At 41.4% G+C, this 13,195-nt stretch overlaps 2 protein-coding genes across 5 annotated transcripts in view; one reads left to right on the top strand and one right to left on the bottom strand.

Moving 5' to 3' along the window:
• Window positions 1–13,195, top strand: part of SON (SON DNA and RNA binding protein) — a 31,158-nt gene that overhangs the window by 1,035 nt on the left and 16,928 nt on the right. For 3 of the 4 annotated variants that reach the window (XM_052643552.1, XM_052643556.1, XM_052643561.1), the window contains exons 2-4: window positions 2,038–2,204; window positions 3,811–9,708; window positions 11,269–11,429. In XM_052643552.1, coding sequence (XP_052499512.1) covers window positions 2,038–2,204; window positions 3,811–9,708; window positions 11,269–11,429 — 6,226 coding nt within the window. Of the gene's footprint in view, window positions 1–2,037; window positions 2,205–3,810; window positions 9,709–11,268; window positions 11,430–11,657; window positions 13,178–13,195 lie in introns of those variants that run through there. The other variant, XM_052643566.1, reaches the window with a different exon arrangement.
• Window positions 9,059–13,195, bottom strand: part of DONSON (DNA replication fork stabilization factor DONSON) — a 31,755-nt gene continuing 27,618 nt past the window's right edge. Inside the window, exon 11 of the mRNA XM_052643587.1 lies at window positions 9,059–9,204. The gene's annotated coding sequence lies outside the window, so the exon portion shown is untranslated. The remainder of the gene's footprint in view (window positions 9,205–13,195) is intronic.

Genomic DNA, 13,195 nt, shown 5'->3' with positions numbered 1-13,195 from the left:
AGCTAGAGTCAGACGTGAGGTGAATTTGAAAAATAGCCGGAAACTCAGTTGTAAACTGAATGCTCCAATTAACATAAGGTTATGGGGTAATGATATAGATTTGCTGGAATTCTTTGCGTATACATTGTTTTTTAAGTGGGAAATATATCTGTTCATTGATTTAGTTGCTTTTTGAAATTTTGTAATATGCTAGTTATTTTTAGGATAGTGAGAAACGACCCAAGCTAAGGGAATAGAATTTTCCTGGAAACTTTGTAATAGTTGCATGCAATCAGTAGTTGTGTTTGATAATTGTAATGTCTTATTTCTGTACCTTCTAAAAACTAGGTTTTGTATTAGAAGTTTTATTGTTGTAGGAGGTTTAGAAAAAATAGAGAAACGAATTTTAAAACGCATGGTTATTGATCTTTATATTCTTTCACTTTTTTTCCTTTGCATACAGATGCACGTGTTTTGTGAAATGTGGTCATCTTGTTTTGCGTGTTTTTTTTTTTTTTTTTTTAATCTGTATATTGTGAACTTTTATCATGGTTTGGAACATTTTTCCGGGCTCCATAGAATTCTGTTTATTGTAGGATTGTATTGATATTTAGGTGCCTTGAAATTTCCACCCTTTTTCAGTAGTTGAATGAACATCCGGAGAGCTTTAAGATGATTACTTTCTTATAGACTGCCTGTATTTTTTTTTATCCCTACTTTTCGGATTTTTAAATCCGTGGATTTTTTAGTAAGGTCAGCACAGTGTAAGTGCTTAGGAAAAATGTAGAGAAAGTCCAGGAAGAAAGTCTAAAAAGAAAATTAGATAAAGCAGTGTATTACTGGAGGAATATTTAGCTGCTTTTCAAGTAACGTTATACATTATCAGTATCAAGATTATTTGCTGTTTTAGTGAGCTGTAGTTCTTTTGTGTGTTTGTCATTTATTTTTTTATGTATATTGGTTTGAGTGAGGAGACTGATAACTTTAATAGCTTAAAGTTTTTATTTATAGATGGTTCTTGTTTTGAATGCCAGCTTTATTGCTTAATAAATGTGTAATCTTCAGCTAGGTTTGTTTTGTTTTCTTTGGGCCTCATTTTCCTCATTGAAAAATCAGAACAATAGTGCTGATTTCAGAGTTTGTGGGGATAAATGAGTTTAGAAATGTAGAACCATGTGACCCTAATTAATAGTTAATAAATGTTAAATAATATTTATTGTATGATTAATTGTATTAGAAAACCAAATATTCTTTAATAACATGAAAAGCTACTGAATTTTTTTGTTAAAGCTTAAATTACAGTAAGTCACACATACTGTTGTGAAAGCATTTTTCGAAACAATTTTGTAAATTTGTACAAAATAGTACAAGTGACAAATGATAAAAATAAATGATATATAAAAATGTATCTTCTGTCAAGATTCTTCTGTTCCTGTAAATTGAAAATGTTAAGTGATTCATTCATTGACTGTTACTATAAATGAATTGGTTTACATGGTTTTTGGTAACTGGGTGAAAACTATATGTGTATTTTTTCAATATTGTGGCATTTCAGTAACTGAAGAGTTTCAACTTGATCTGAAGCTACCAGTTATACTTTTGACTAAATGTCTGTGGCTAAATTTTTGTTCCTTCATATTGCTGATGGTGATTGTGATCCATCTATAGGTGTAGCTTGTCACTATAGCATTTACCATAATGTTAGGGTAATGTGTTTTTCTTTGGTTTTGTGATTGTGATCTTAGTAATTTTTTTTCCCTGAAATATTCTGGTTGGGGAGTATTTAATTTTTTTTTTTTTAAAGAGCTTGGAAACCTGTTTTAAAGATTTTCTTAACTTTAACACTTCTGAAAACTTTAAGAAATTGTATGAAAATAAAAATGTGCCAACTGTAAGTGTTAAGGAAGCACCGTTGATGGGGAAAAGGGGAATATCATCCAAAATTAAATACAAATGGTGAAATGTATGAATAATACGAGGTTTTTTAAATAAGTTGTTACAAATATTTATGTGTCATGGTAAAATTATTAATGAATTTTGATAACTTTTCTTGTCAAGTGGAAGGAGTGAAGGACAGCTCAATGGTGAAACAAACACACCTATTGAAGGAAACCAGGCAGGTGATGCAGCTGCCTCTGCCAGGAACCTACCAAATGAAGACATAGTTCAGAAGATAGAGGAAGTACTTTCTGGGGTCTTAGATACGGAATTACGATATAAGCCAGGTAAGTTGAAGATAATTACCTGTCTTGAAAGCTAAATTTTTAAAAATAGTTCATAGTTAAATAATAGTATTTCTGATTGTAGGGTATTTGAGATGTTCATTAGATCTAAAATGTCAGTAAGTTGAATTTTTAATTTAACTGATTTACTGAAGACTTGTTTTGTTTATGTCCATTTTTTGAAAATACAGTTGCACTTGTTTGCTTTACTAGTGGAATATAACTGTATTTGATTCAGTCTTGTGCCGCCTCAGTGCCAGGATTTTGAATATGGATTTTCATTGAAAAATTGTGTAAATGTCAAGTTTTGGAAGGTACAGGAGTCTGGACCAAATTGTAATGATTTTAAAACCCTGGAAAGTTTTATTTTAAAGCTCAAACTTAGAGATTACCTTGTTTTTGCATCTACTTTTAAAGGTGCAATAAATGGGGAGGAAGCATTGCTGGATATTGAGCATTTGGGGAACTGATTAAATAATTGGTGCTTAGAAATGACTGATCAACCATCTTTTAGTTTTGGAAATGGAGACATTTTATGGATTAAGGAAAAGTTTTTTTTTTTTAGTACAGAGTATGGCTTAAAAAAATAGTAAAGACTGGCCATGCTTAGATTCATGACTTGAGCAACTTTTGTTGAAGTATAATGTAGACTTGGTATATAATGTAAACAATTAGTAGAAAATGATTGGTTTTGCTTTGAAACAGATCTTGTCATGTGTTGATTTACTTTTTCCATAATCTTGATGACCTGGATTTCTGATGATCTTTTTCTGAGATCACTAAGGTTTATCAGATTTTATACTGGCATTAGAGTAAATCTCATCTAGTAATAAAGTATAAGCCATTTTTTGGTTTAGATATGCAGATTGAAATGTTCTTAATTTCTTAAGGGTTGTAAGTTAACTTCTTAGTAACCTTAGAAGAGTAATGAAGAGGTGTTACTTTTCTGAGAATACAGCATGAGTGAGAATTGAGGTTCCATGTTTTGCGTTTGTTGCTCAGACCTTTGCATTCTTTATAAAAGCATTCCCTAGCATTTGCTGAGGGTTTACTTGATGGCAGGCGTTATTCAGTGTACTTGGCATGTTTTAACTCGGTTTGTCTTCTGCTGCTGAAAGACAGTGTCAGCAGTTGAGTGGTGCATTGATTCAGTATGCAAAAGCAGACAGTCTGTTCTAAAGCCAGTGCCACATTGCTTCTTGTATGAGTAAATAGGGGTTATGAAATAGTCACAAAAATTATTCAGTATATGTATTTTTAGGAATTCTGATAGTTAACAATATGAAAGATGTTCATCTGTAAGTGTAGTTTAAGTAACTTGTATATTGAGAGCTGGAGAAAATAATTGTTTTAGATGAACTTAGGAAAAATACATTTTAATGTAATTCTAAGAACTTTTGTAGTAAATTAAGAATTTATTTTTAACCCTGGCTTTAGTTGTAGAAGAAGTATTGCAAAGGTGCCAGTCTTCAGATAGCTGGTTTATGGAAAATTATTTAACAGGAGATGTCTTACGGTATCTTAACATGGAATGTAAGGTATTGTTTATATGATTTATCTAAATCTATCTTGGGGAATATTTGACATAATTAATTTTCCTTAATTTCAGACTTGAAGGAGGCATCCAGAAAAAGTAGATGTGTGTCTGTCCAAACAGATCCTACTGATGAAATTCCTACCAAAAAGTCGAAGAAGCATAAAAAGCACAAAAATAAAAAGAAGAAAAAGAAGAAAGAAAAGGAGAAAAAGTATAAAAGACAGTCAGAAGAATCTGAGTCACAGCCGAAATCACATCACGATGGGAACATAGAATCGGATTCCTATTTGAAGTTTGATTCTGAACCTTCAGAGATGGCACTGGAGCATTCTGTAAGAGCATTTGGCCTATATGACACCAGTGAATCTCCCGCAGTTGTGCTTGAACCTCCTGTAGTTTCGATGGAGATCTCAGAGCCACACATCTTAGAAACTCTGCCGCCAGCTACAAAACATACAGAACTGTCAGTTGCATCTACATCAGTAGTCTCAGTGCAGTCAGAGCAGTCTGTGGCAGTAATGCTGGAACCATCCACAACAAAGATTCTGGATTCCTTTGCAACAGCACCAGTGCCTACGACAACAGTAGTGCTAAAGTCATCTGAGCCAGTGGTAACAGTGTCAGTGGAGTGTCAGATGAAATCTGTGCAGAAATCTTTGGAGAGCACACCTCCAGAGCCATCAAAGATCATGTTGCTAGAGCCTCCAGTAGCAAAAGTGCTAGAGCTATCAGAAACTCTTGTGTCATCAGAGACACCTACAGAGGTGCACCCTGAGCCAAGCACGTCAACAACAATGGATTTTCCAGAGTCGTCAGCAACTGAAGTGCTAAGATTGCCAGAGCAGCCTGTAGAAGGACCATCAGAGATTGCAGATTCATCCATGACACGACCGCAGGAGATGCTGGAGCTGCCCAAGACCACAGCGTTGGAGCTGCAGGAGTCGTCGGTGGCCTCAGTGATGGAGTTGCCGGGGCCACCTGCGACCTCCATGCCGGAGTTGCAGGGGCCCCCTGTGACTCCAGTGCTGGAGTTACCTGGGCCCTCTGCTACCCCGGCGCCAGAGTTGCCAGGGCCCCTTTCTACCCCAGTGCCTGAGTTGCTAGGGCCCCCTGCGACAGCAGTGCCTGAGTTGGCAGGGCCCTCTGTGACATCAGTGCCACAGTTGTCACAGGAATTGTCAGGGCTTCCAGCACCATCCATGGGGTTGGAGCCACCACAGGAGGTACCAGAGCCACCTGTGATGGCACAGGAGTTGCCAGGGCTGCCTGCAGTGACAACAGCAGTAGAGTTGCCAGGGCAGCCTGTGGTAACAGTAGCAATGGAGTTGACCGAACAACCTGTGACGACGACAGAATTGGAGCAGCCTGTGGGAATGACAGCGGTGGAACATCCTGGGCAGCCAGAGGTGACAACGGCAACAGGGTTGCTGGGGCAGCCTGAGGCAGCAATGGTGCTGGAGTTGCCAGGACAGCCGGTGGCAACGACAGCGCTGGAGTTGTCAGGGCAGCCTTCGGTGACTGGGGTGCCAGAGTTGCCAGGGCTGCCTTCGGCAACTAGGGCGCTGGAGTTGTCAGGGCAACCTGTGGCAACTGGGGCACTGGAGTTGCCTGGGCAGCTCATGGCAGCTGGGGCACTGGAGTTCTCGGGGCAGTCTGGGGCAGCTGGAGCGCTGGAGCTTCTGGGGCAGCCTTTGGCAACAGGGGTGCTGGAGTTGCCAGGGCAACCTGGGGCGCCAGAGTTGCCTGGGCAGCCTGTGGCAACTGTGGCGCTGGAGATCTCTGTTCAGTCTGTGGTGACAACGGAGCTGTCAACGATGACCGTGTCGCAGTCCCTGGAGGTGCCCTCGACGACAGCGCTGGAATCCTATAATACGGTAGCACAGGAGCTGCCTACTACATTAGTGGGGGAGACTTCTGTAACAGTAGGAGTGGATCCCTTGATGGCCCAGGAATCCCATATGTTAGCTTCTAACACCATGGAGACCCATATGTTAGCATCCAACACCATGGACTCCCAAATGCTAGCGTCCAACACCATGGACTCTCAAATGCTAGCATCCAACACCATGGACTCCCAGATGTTAGCCTCTAGCACCATGGATTCCCAGATGTTAGCAACCAGCTCCATGGACTCCCAGATGTTAGCAACCAGCTCCATGGACTCCCAGATGTTAGCAACCAGCTCCATGGACTCTCAGATGTTAGCAACCAGCTCCATGGACTCTCAGATGTTAGCAACCAGCTCCATGGACTCCCAGATGTTAGCAACCAGCTCCATGGACTCCCAGATGTTAGCAACCAGCTCCATGGACTCGCAGATGTTAGCAACCAGCTCCATGGACTCGCAGATGTTAGCAACCAGCACCATGGACTCCCAGATGTTAGCCACTAGCTCTATGGACTCCCAGATGTTAGCTTCTGGCACTATGGACTCTCAGATGTTAGCTTCTGGCTCCATGGATGCTCAGATGTTAGCGTCTGGTACCATGGATGCCCAGATGTTAGCATCTAGTACCCAGGATTCTGCTATGTTGGGTTCAAAATCTCCTGATCCCTACAGGTTAGCTCAGGATCCTTACAGGTTAGCTCAGGATCCGTATAGGTTAGGTCATGACCCTTACAGGCTAGGTCATGATGCCTACAGGTTAGGGCAGGACCCCTATAGATTAGGCCATGATCCCTACAGACTAACTCCTGATCCCTATAGGATGTCACCTAGACCCTATAGGATAGCACCCAGGTCCTATAGAATAGCTCCCAGGCCATATAGGTTAGCACCTAGACCCCTGATGTTAGCATCTAGACGTTCTATGATGATGTCCTATGCTGCAGAACGTTCCATGATGTCATCTTATGAACGCTCTATGATGTCTTATGAGCGGTCTATGATGTCCCCTATGGCTGAGCGTTCTATGATGTCAGCTTACGAGCGCTCTATGATGTCAGCCTATGAGCGCTCTATGATGTCCCCTATGGCTGAGCGCTCTATGATGTCAGCCTACGAGCGCTCTATGATGTCAGCCTACGAGCGCTCCATGATGTCCCCAATGGCTGACCGATCTATGATGTCCATGGGTGCTGACCGGTCTATGATGTCGTCATACTCTGCTGCTGACCGGTCTATGATGTCATCGTACTCTGCAGCTGACCGATCTATGATGTCATCTTATACTGCTGATCGTTCAATGATGTCTATGGCAGCTGATTCTTACACCGATTCTTATACTGATACATACACGGAGGCATATATGGTGCCACCTTTGCCTCCTGAAGAGCCTCCAACAATGCCACCATTGCCACCTGAAGAGCCACCAATGACACCACCATTGCCTCCTGAGGAACCACCAGAGGGTCCAGTGTTAGCCACTGAGCAGTCAGCATTAACAGCTGAAAATACATGGTCTGCTGAGGTGCCAGCATTACCTCCTGAAGAGTCTGTATCACTGCCTGAACCTCCTGTGAGTCAAAGTGAGATTGCGGAGCCTTTGGCAGTAACTGCTAATTATTCAGTGTCAGCATCAGAGCCGTCAGTGTTGGCATCAGAGGCTGACGTGACTGTTCCAGAACCACCACTAGAGCCAGAGTCTTCAGTTATGTCAGCACCTGTAGAGTCTGCTGCTGGAGCAGAAGAGCATGAAATTGTTGCAGAGAGACCAGTGACTTACATGGTGTCTGAAACTCCCACAACATCAGGTGAACCAACTGTGTTAACATCAGAGCCTTCTGTTATGTCAGAGATAGCAGAAACTTACGATTCCATGAGGGCTTCAGGACAGACTGCCCCAGAGGTATCTGTGTTTCTGCTGGAGGCAGCAGTACCTGTTGGAGAGCCATCGCAGAGCACTGTAGATCTGCCAGCCATGGCTGTTACAGAGCTGCCATCTGTGGCTGTTCCAGAGCACCCAGCTGGGATTGTTGCAGAGACATCAACCATGGCTGTCCCAGAGCCACAGGCTGAGGCTCTCCAGGACCCTCCAGCTGTGGCTGTCCTGGACCCACCAGCTGAGGCTGTCCCAGAGCCCCTGGCCTTGTCTGAGCCAGAGCATGTTACTGTTGCTGCTGTTTCTACCCTGGAGCCTACTGTGCCTATTCTGGAACCAGTGGTGTCCATCCTTCAACCTAATGTGATTGTTTCAGAACCATCTAGTTGTGTCCAAGAGTCCACTGTGACAATTTTAGAGCCTCCTGTCACTGTCTCAGAGCAGACTCAAGTAATACCAACTGAGACAGTTGTAGAGTCTACACCAGTAATATTAGAGTCTAGTACTATAAAAGGAATGAATTTACTATCTGGTGATCAAAATATTGCTTCAGAGATTGGCCTACAGGACATAGCCATGCATTCAGATGAAGAGCCACGTGCTGAAGGACTCCTGAAGAGTGGCTCTAATGAAACTGAAAATTGTATAAATACAGACCTTAACATAAAGAATCACTTAATTGCTCAAGAAATGGAACGTAGCACAGTGTCTGCTGCCAGCACTGGTGCTGTTGGTGAAATTGGTGAAGAGACAATTTTGCCTACCAGTGAGACTAAACAATGCACAGTATTGGATACCTGTCCTAGCGTTGGTGAAGCTGAGCTAGGAGGAACTCTGTCTTCTGTTGGTCCCCTTGTCCTTGAATCTGAAGCAGTGGGAACTGGTAAGGATCTTGAATTTGGCACAGCATCTGCTCTCAGTTCAGTTAGTAAATATGATGGTGAAGTATCTTTAACAACTCAAGATACTGAACATGACATGGTAATTTCCACCAGCCCCAGTGGTGGCAGTGAGGCTGACATAGAGGGACCTTTGCCTGCTAAAGACATTCATCCTGATTTATCTAATAATTTTATCAATAAGGATGCAGAAGGATCATTACCTGTACAGGAGAGTGACCAGACGTTAGCAGCTGCTGTCAGTCCTAAAGAAAGCAGTGGAGAAGATAAAGAAGTATGTCTCACTACTAAAGAGATACTGTCTGATTCAGGATTTCCTGCCAGCATTGATGATATTAATGAAGCTGATTTAGTGAGACCATTACTTCCTAAGGACATGGAACGTCTTACAAACCTTAGAGCTGGTATTGAAGGACCTTTACTTTCGAGTGAGGTGGAACGGGATAAATCTGCTGCCAGTCCAGTTGTAATTAGTATACCAGAAAGAGCTTCAGAGTCGTCTTCAGAGGAAAAAGATGATTATGAAATTTTTGTAAAAGTTAAGGACACACATGAAAAAAGCAAGAAAAACAAGAACCGTGACAAAGGTGAGAAAGAGAAGAAAAGAGACTCTTCATTAAGGTCGAGAAGTAAACGTTCCAAGTCTTCTGAACACAAATCGCGAAAGCGCACCAGTGAATCTCGTTCTAGGGCAAGGAAGAGATCATCTAAGTCCAAGTCTCATCGCTCTCAGACACGTTCGCGGTCACGATCAAGACGCAGGAGGAGGAGCAGCAGGTCAAGATCCAAGTCTAGAGGAAGGCGATCTGTATCAAAAGAGAAGCGCAAAAGATCTCCAAAGCACAGATCCAAGTCCAGGGAAAGAAAAAGGAAAAGATCAAGCTCCAGGGATAACCGGAAAACAGGTAGAGCTCGAAGTCGCACCCCAAGTCGTCGGAGCCGGAGTCATACTCCGAGTCGTAGGAGAAGATCCAGATCTGGGGGGAGAAGGAGCTTTAGCATTTCCCCGAGCCGACGGAGCCGCACCCCAAGCCGAAGGAGCCGCACCCCTAGCAGACGGAGTCGGACCCCGAGTCGACGGAGCCGTACCCCGAGTCGACGGAGCCGTACCCCGAGTCGACGGAGCCGTACCCCGAGCCGTCGGAGAAGATCAAGATCTGTGGTAAGAAGACGAAGCTTCAGTATATCACCAGTCAGATTACGGCGATCACGAACACCCTTGAGAAGAAGGTTTAGCAGGTCTCCAATCCGTCGCAAACGATCCAGGTCTTCAGAAAGAGGCAGATCACCTAAACGTCTCACAGATTTGAGTGAGTCATTTTAAAATTTAATGGTATTAAAGAATGATTTGAATCTGATTTTTTTTTCTGTGAGTTTAATGAAATATTGGGGATTATTGGTTTAGGATAAATATTTCTGTAAGTTTTTGTAATTAGCTTCTGTTTAGAAAATGTGGGAATAAGTACATTTATAATTAGCTTTAAAAGATTTGCTTTGGAGTATATTAGAATCAAAGTATTTCCATGCTTTAATGTTTTCTTTCTGCTTGAACCATATACCATAACTAAAAATGGCAAGTAGAAGTTCAATTAATCGTTGAAGGCAATGGCACCCCACTCCAGTACTCTTGCCTGGAAAATCCCATGGACAGAGGAGCCTGCTAGGCTGCAGTCCATGGGATTGTGAAGAGTCAGACACGACTGAGTGACTTCCCTTTCACTTTTCACTTTCATGCACTGGAGAAGGAAGTGGCAACCCACTCCAGTGTTCTTGCCTGGAGAATCCCAGGGACGGGGGAGCCTGGTGGGCTGCCATCTATGGAGTCACACAGAGTCAGACACGACTGAAGTGACTTAGCAGCAGCAGCAGCAGCAGTGTAATTATTCCAACATAGGTTCTTGCAAATAAGCCTGCAGTCAGACATTTCTTTTTTAAATAGTTCCATGTCTTAAATGGCATATAGAACTGTTAAATGTTTGTGAAGATATTTCTGATTGGTATAATGGGTAATGTAAGTGAGTAGGGAGTTTTTCATGTGGGGAGTTAGTGATTTCAATCTGTCTTTTACAAAATGTAGTGTTCTAATATCTCCTGGTTTTTTAAGTGTGTAGAGGTGACTAAAATTTGATGGATAATGTGTGACTACTGTTAATAATAATGGATGATTTGTCATTATCCCAGTAGATTGGACATTTCCAGGTCAGAGTAGTGTAAAGAAAAAGCCCTAGACAGAACCCTAGGGAAGAATAATTCAGTCTAACAGATGGTTTTTTAGTTCTTTTTTATTAAAAAACAAAGATTACGAGCTAGTACAAGAGACACAGATAAAATGCATGTATGTCTGTTTTACCAAGTAGTGAAACTGTTTAAAAGCAGAATGTGATGATTGCTGTAGTTATTGGTACAGATTAGGTACTACGGAAGCACGATGGAGAGGAATGTTAAAGTCTGACTTAAGACTTGTTACCTTGAAATGGTGGCAGTTTTGAAATTGGGCTCAAAGAGTGATTTAAAATGTTATTAAGAGATTTAGAAGGAGAGTAATTTAAGGGGCACCATAGTTTTGGAAAATAAAGTAGGCTTTGGCAGGTGTGTGACTTAGCGTGTATAGCAGGGTGATTATTGTAGTTGTGTAGTTTAGCTGTTTTGTATAGTGTTTGAGTGGGAAGCTAAATACGGACTTAATTCATTTTTAAATATGGGGCATTTTCTTTATTTCTTTAAATCTTTGAGCCAAAGAATGATTTCATCACAGCTGTAAGTTTGGGCAGAAAATTGATGCCTTTAATTTTTTTAGCATGTAAAGCATTAGATAATATAAAATATATAGCTTTTCAGGAAAACTGCTTTTTGTATTTTTCCTCTTGCAGATAAGGCTCAGTTACTTGAAATAGCCAAAGCTAATGCAGCTGCCATGTGTGCTAAGGCTGGTGTTCCTTTACCACCAAACCTAAAGCCTGCACCTCCACCTACAATAGAAGAGAAAGTTGCTAAAAAGTCAGGAGGAGCTACTATAGAAGAACTAACTGAGGTAAGCTAGACAGAATTTGTTTTCATTCTTAAATGGATTACTCCAGTGATGTTGACTCTGGAGTGTGCCAAAAACCTGAATTGTGGGCTGAACTGATAATGGCTGGCACCGAGTGGCCAAAACCCGAAATACAGACGTGGCAGCGGCAGAAGCTCTGTTTAGCAGGCCATTATCCGGGATGGCTAAGCTCCGCTAGCTAAGTTACTTCCCATTACTTTTGCTTTCCAGTTTTAGAAGCCAAACTGACTGAGGAGTGGGACGGTTCGTTTGAATGGAGGAGGTGTTGAGTGAGCAACACGCAGAAGCTCGCCTACAGTTTCGTTTCCATTCACGACGTGTTCACTGATCGCCACGAGTGTACTGCATATACGCAAAGACACAGACAATCTTCAGAAATGATCTTTTGCCACCGGAGCTTGGAAATTAATGAGAATAGCTGGCCATTGCCTGAAAGGAACTTCTTTCGCATCAACATTTCGGGTTTTGGCTGTTTGGTACCAGCCATTGGTGATAATGGCCGGCCATTATCAGTTCTTCCTGCGGTTCGGGTTTTGGCAGTAACATATGTATTTTAAACACAGTTATTTTTGTTTTTAAGAATTTGATCTTTTTGGTTGAGGCTTTTTTTTGGTCTTCTGGCTTTGTTTTATTAAAATTTTTGTTTTTTTTTTTTGTTTTTTTTTTTTGGGAGGACGCTGAACATTGCTGCTAGGATCCAGAAATACCACACTGTTTCAGATATTGAAACTTGTTATTGGCTAGCCTTATGCCAGCCTGCCACTGTCAATATATTCTGTTCCCCTTGGTTACAAGCTTGGTATACTCTGTGTTTTTGGCTAAATGAGCTTTTTATCCTGTTAAAATATTTTCAATTGATAAGGGATATGATAAATTCTACTGCTTGTATAGAAACAAGTCCACCCAAATTTACTCTGACCTTTTTATAAAGCCAGGTAATGGGAGTCTGTTCCTTTGCTTCTCAAGGAGGAATTGACTTTGCTTTATGTGTCAGACCTCATTGCACCCTCTCCATCATGCCTTATATTCCGTCCTTGAGTTCTTTTCCTTTAGATACTCAACCTATAAAACATTTATGGAAAGACATGCTATTATCTAGCCCAGTTGCAAGTGTTTCAAATTTTATTTAGCCATACGTTTGGGGATTGCATAGTTTCTTAATCTCTTTCCTTAGATTTACTACAATATGAACTACGACCTTTTTTTATGCTTAAGGACCTAGTGAAGGCTTCTACTGCTTGCTTATCAAATCTAAGCTCCTTATCCAAAACCTTATGAACACTTAGTGATTTCCCTATATAAGCCTCATCTTCAGCCCTCTTATCCCTTTTAATAAGTTTTCTCTCACCTCTTTACCACTACCTGACTACAGAGTGACTTTCTTTTCCTTTCCCTGCTAATCCTTTTTCTTAAATATGAAAATCTGGCTTAGAACTTTCAAGGAATATTCCTTGATTATCAGATTCTGCCTGATTCTGTTCTCTCTTAAGCTTTTGTTCTTTGAGCACTTATGTACTCAGTTTGTATTATATCACTTTGCACTTGTTAAACTGTGTTGCTCTGTAAAAGCGTTCCTCAATTATCTCATGTGTGTGTATTCCGTCTTTTGAACTAGATTGTAAGCTCCTTGAGAGCAGGGACCATGTCTTTTACTTTATTTTTTTGTATTCCCTGGACAGTGCCCAGTACAGTGCTCTGCACATAGTAGGTGCTCAATAAATGTTGTTAACTGACTGACCAGCTAGAGT

Source organism: Budorcas taxicolor, chromosome 1, assembly GCF_023091745.1.
Source record: "Budorcas taxicolor isolate Tak-1 chromosome 1, Takin1.1, whole genome shotgun sequence".
In the NCBI taxonomy this organism is placed as follows: Eukaryota; Metazoa; Chordata; class Mammalia; order Artiodactyla; family Bovidae; genus Budorcas; species Budorcas taxicolor.
The sequence above is the reverse complement of the archived record's forward strand: the minus strand, read 5'-3'. Positions and strand labels throughout refer to the sequence as shown.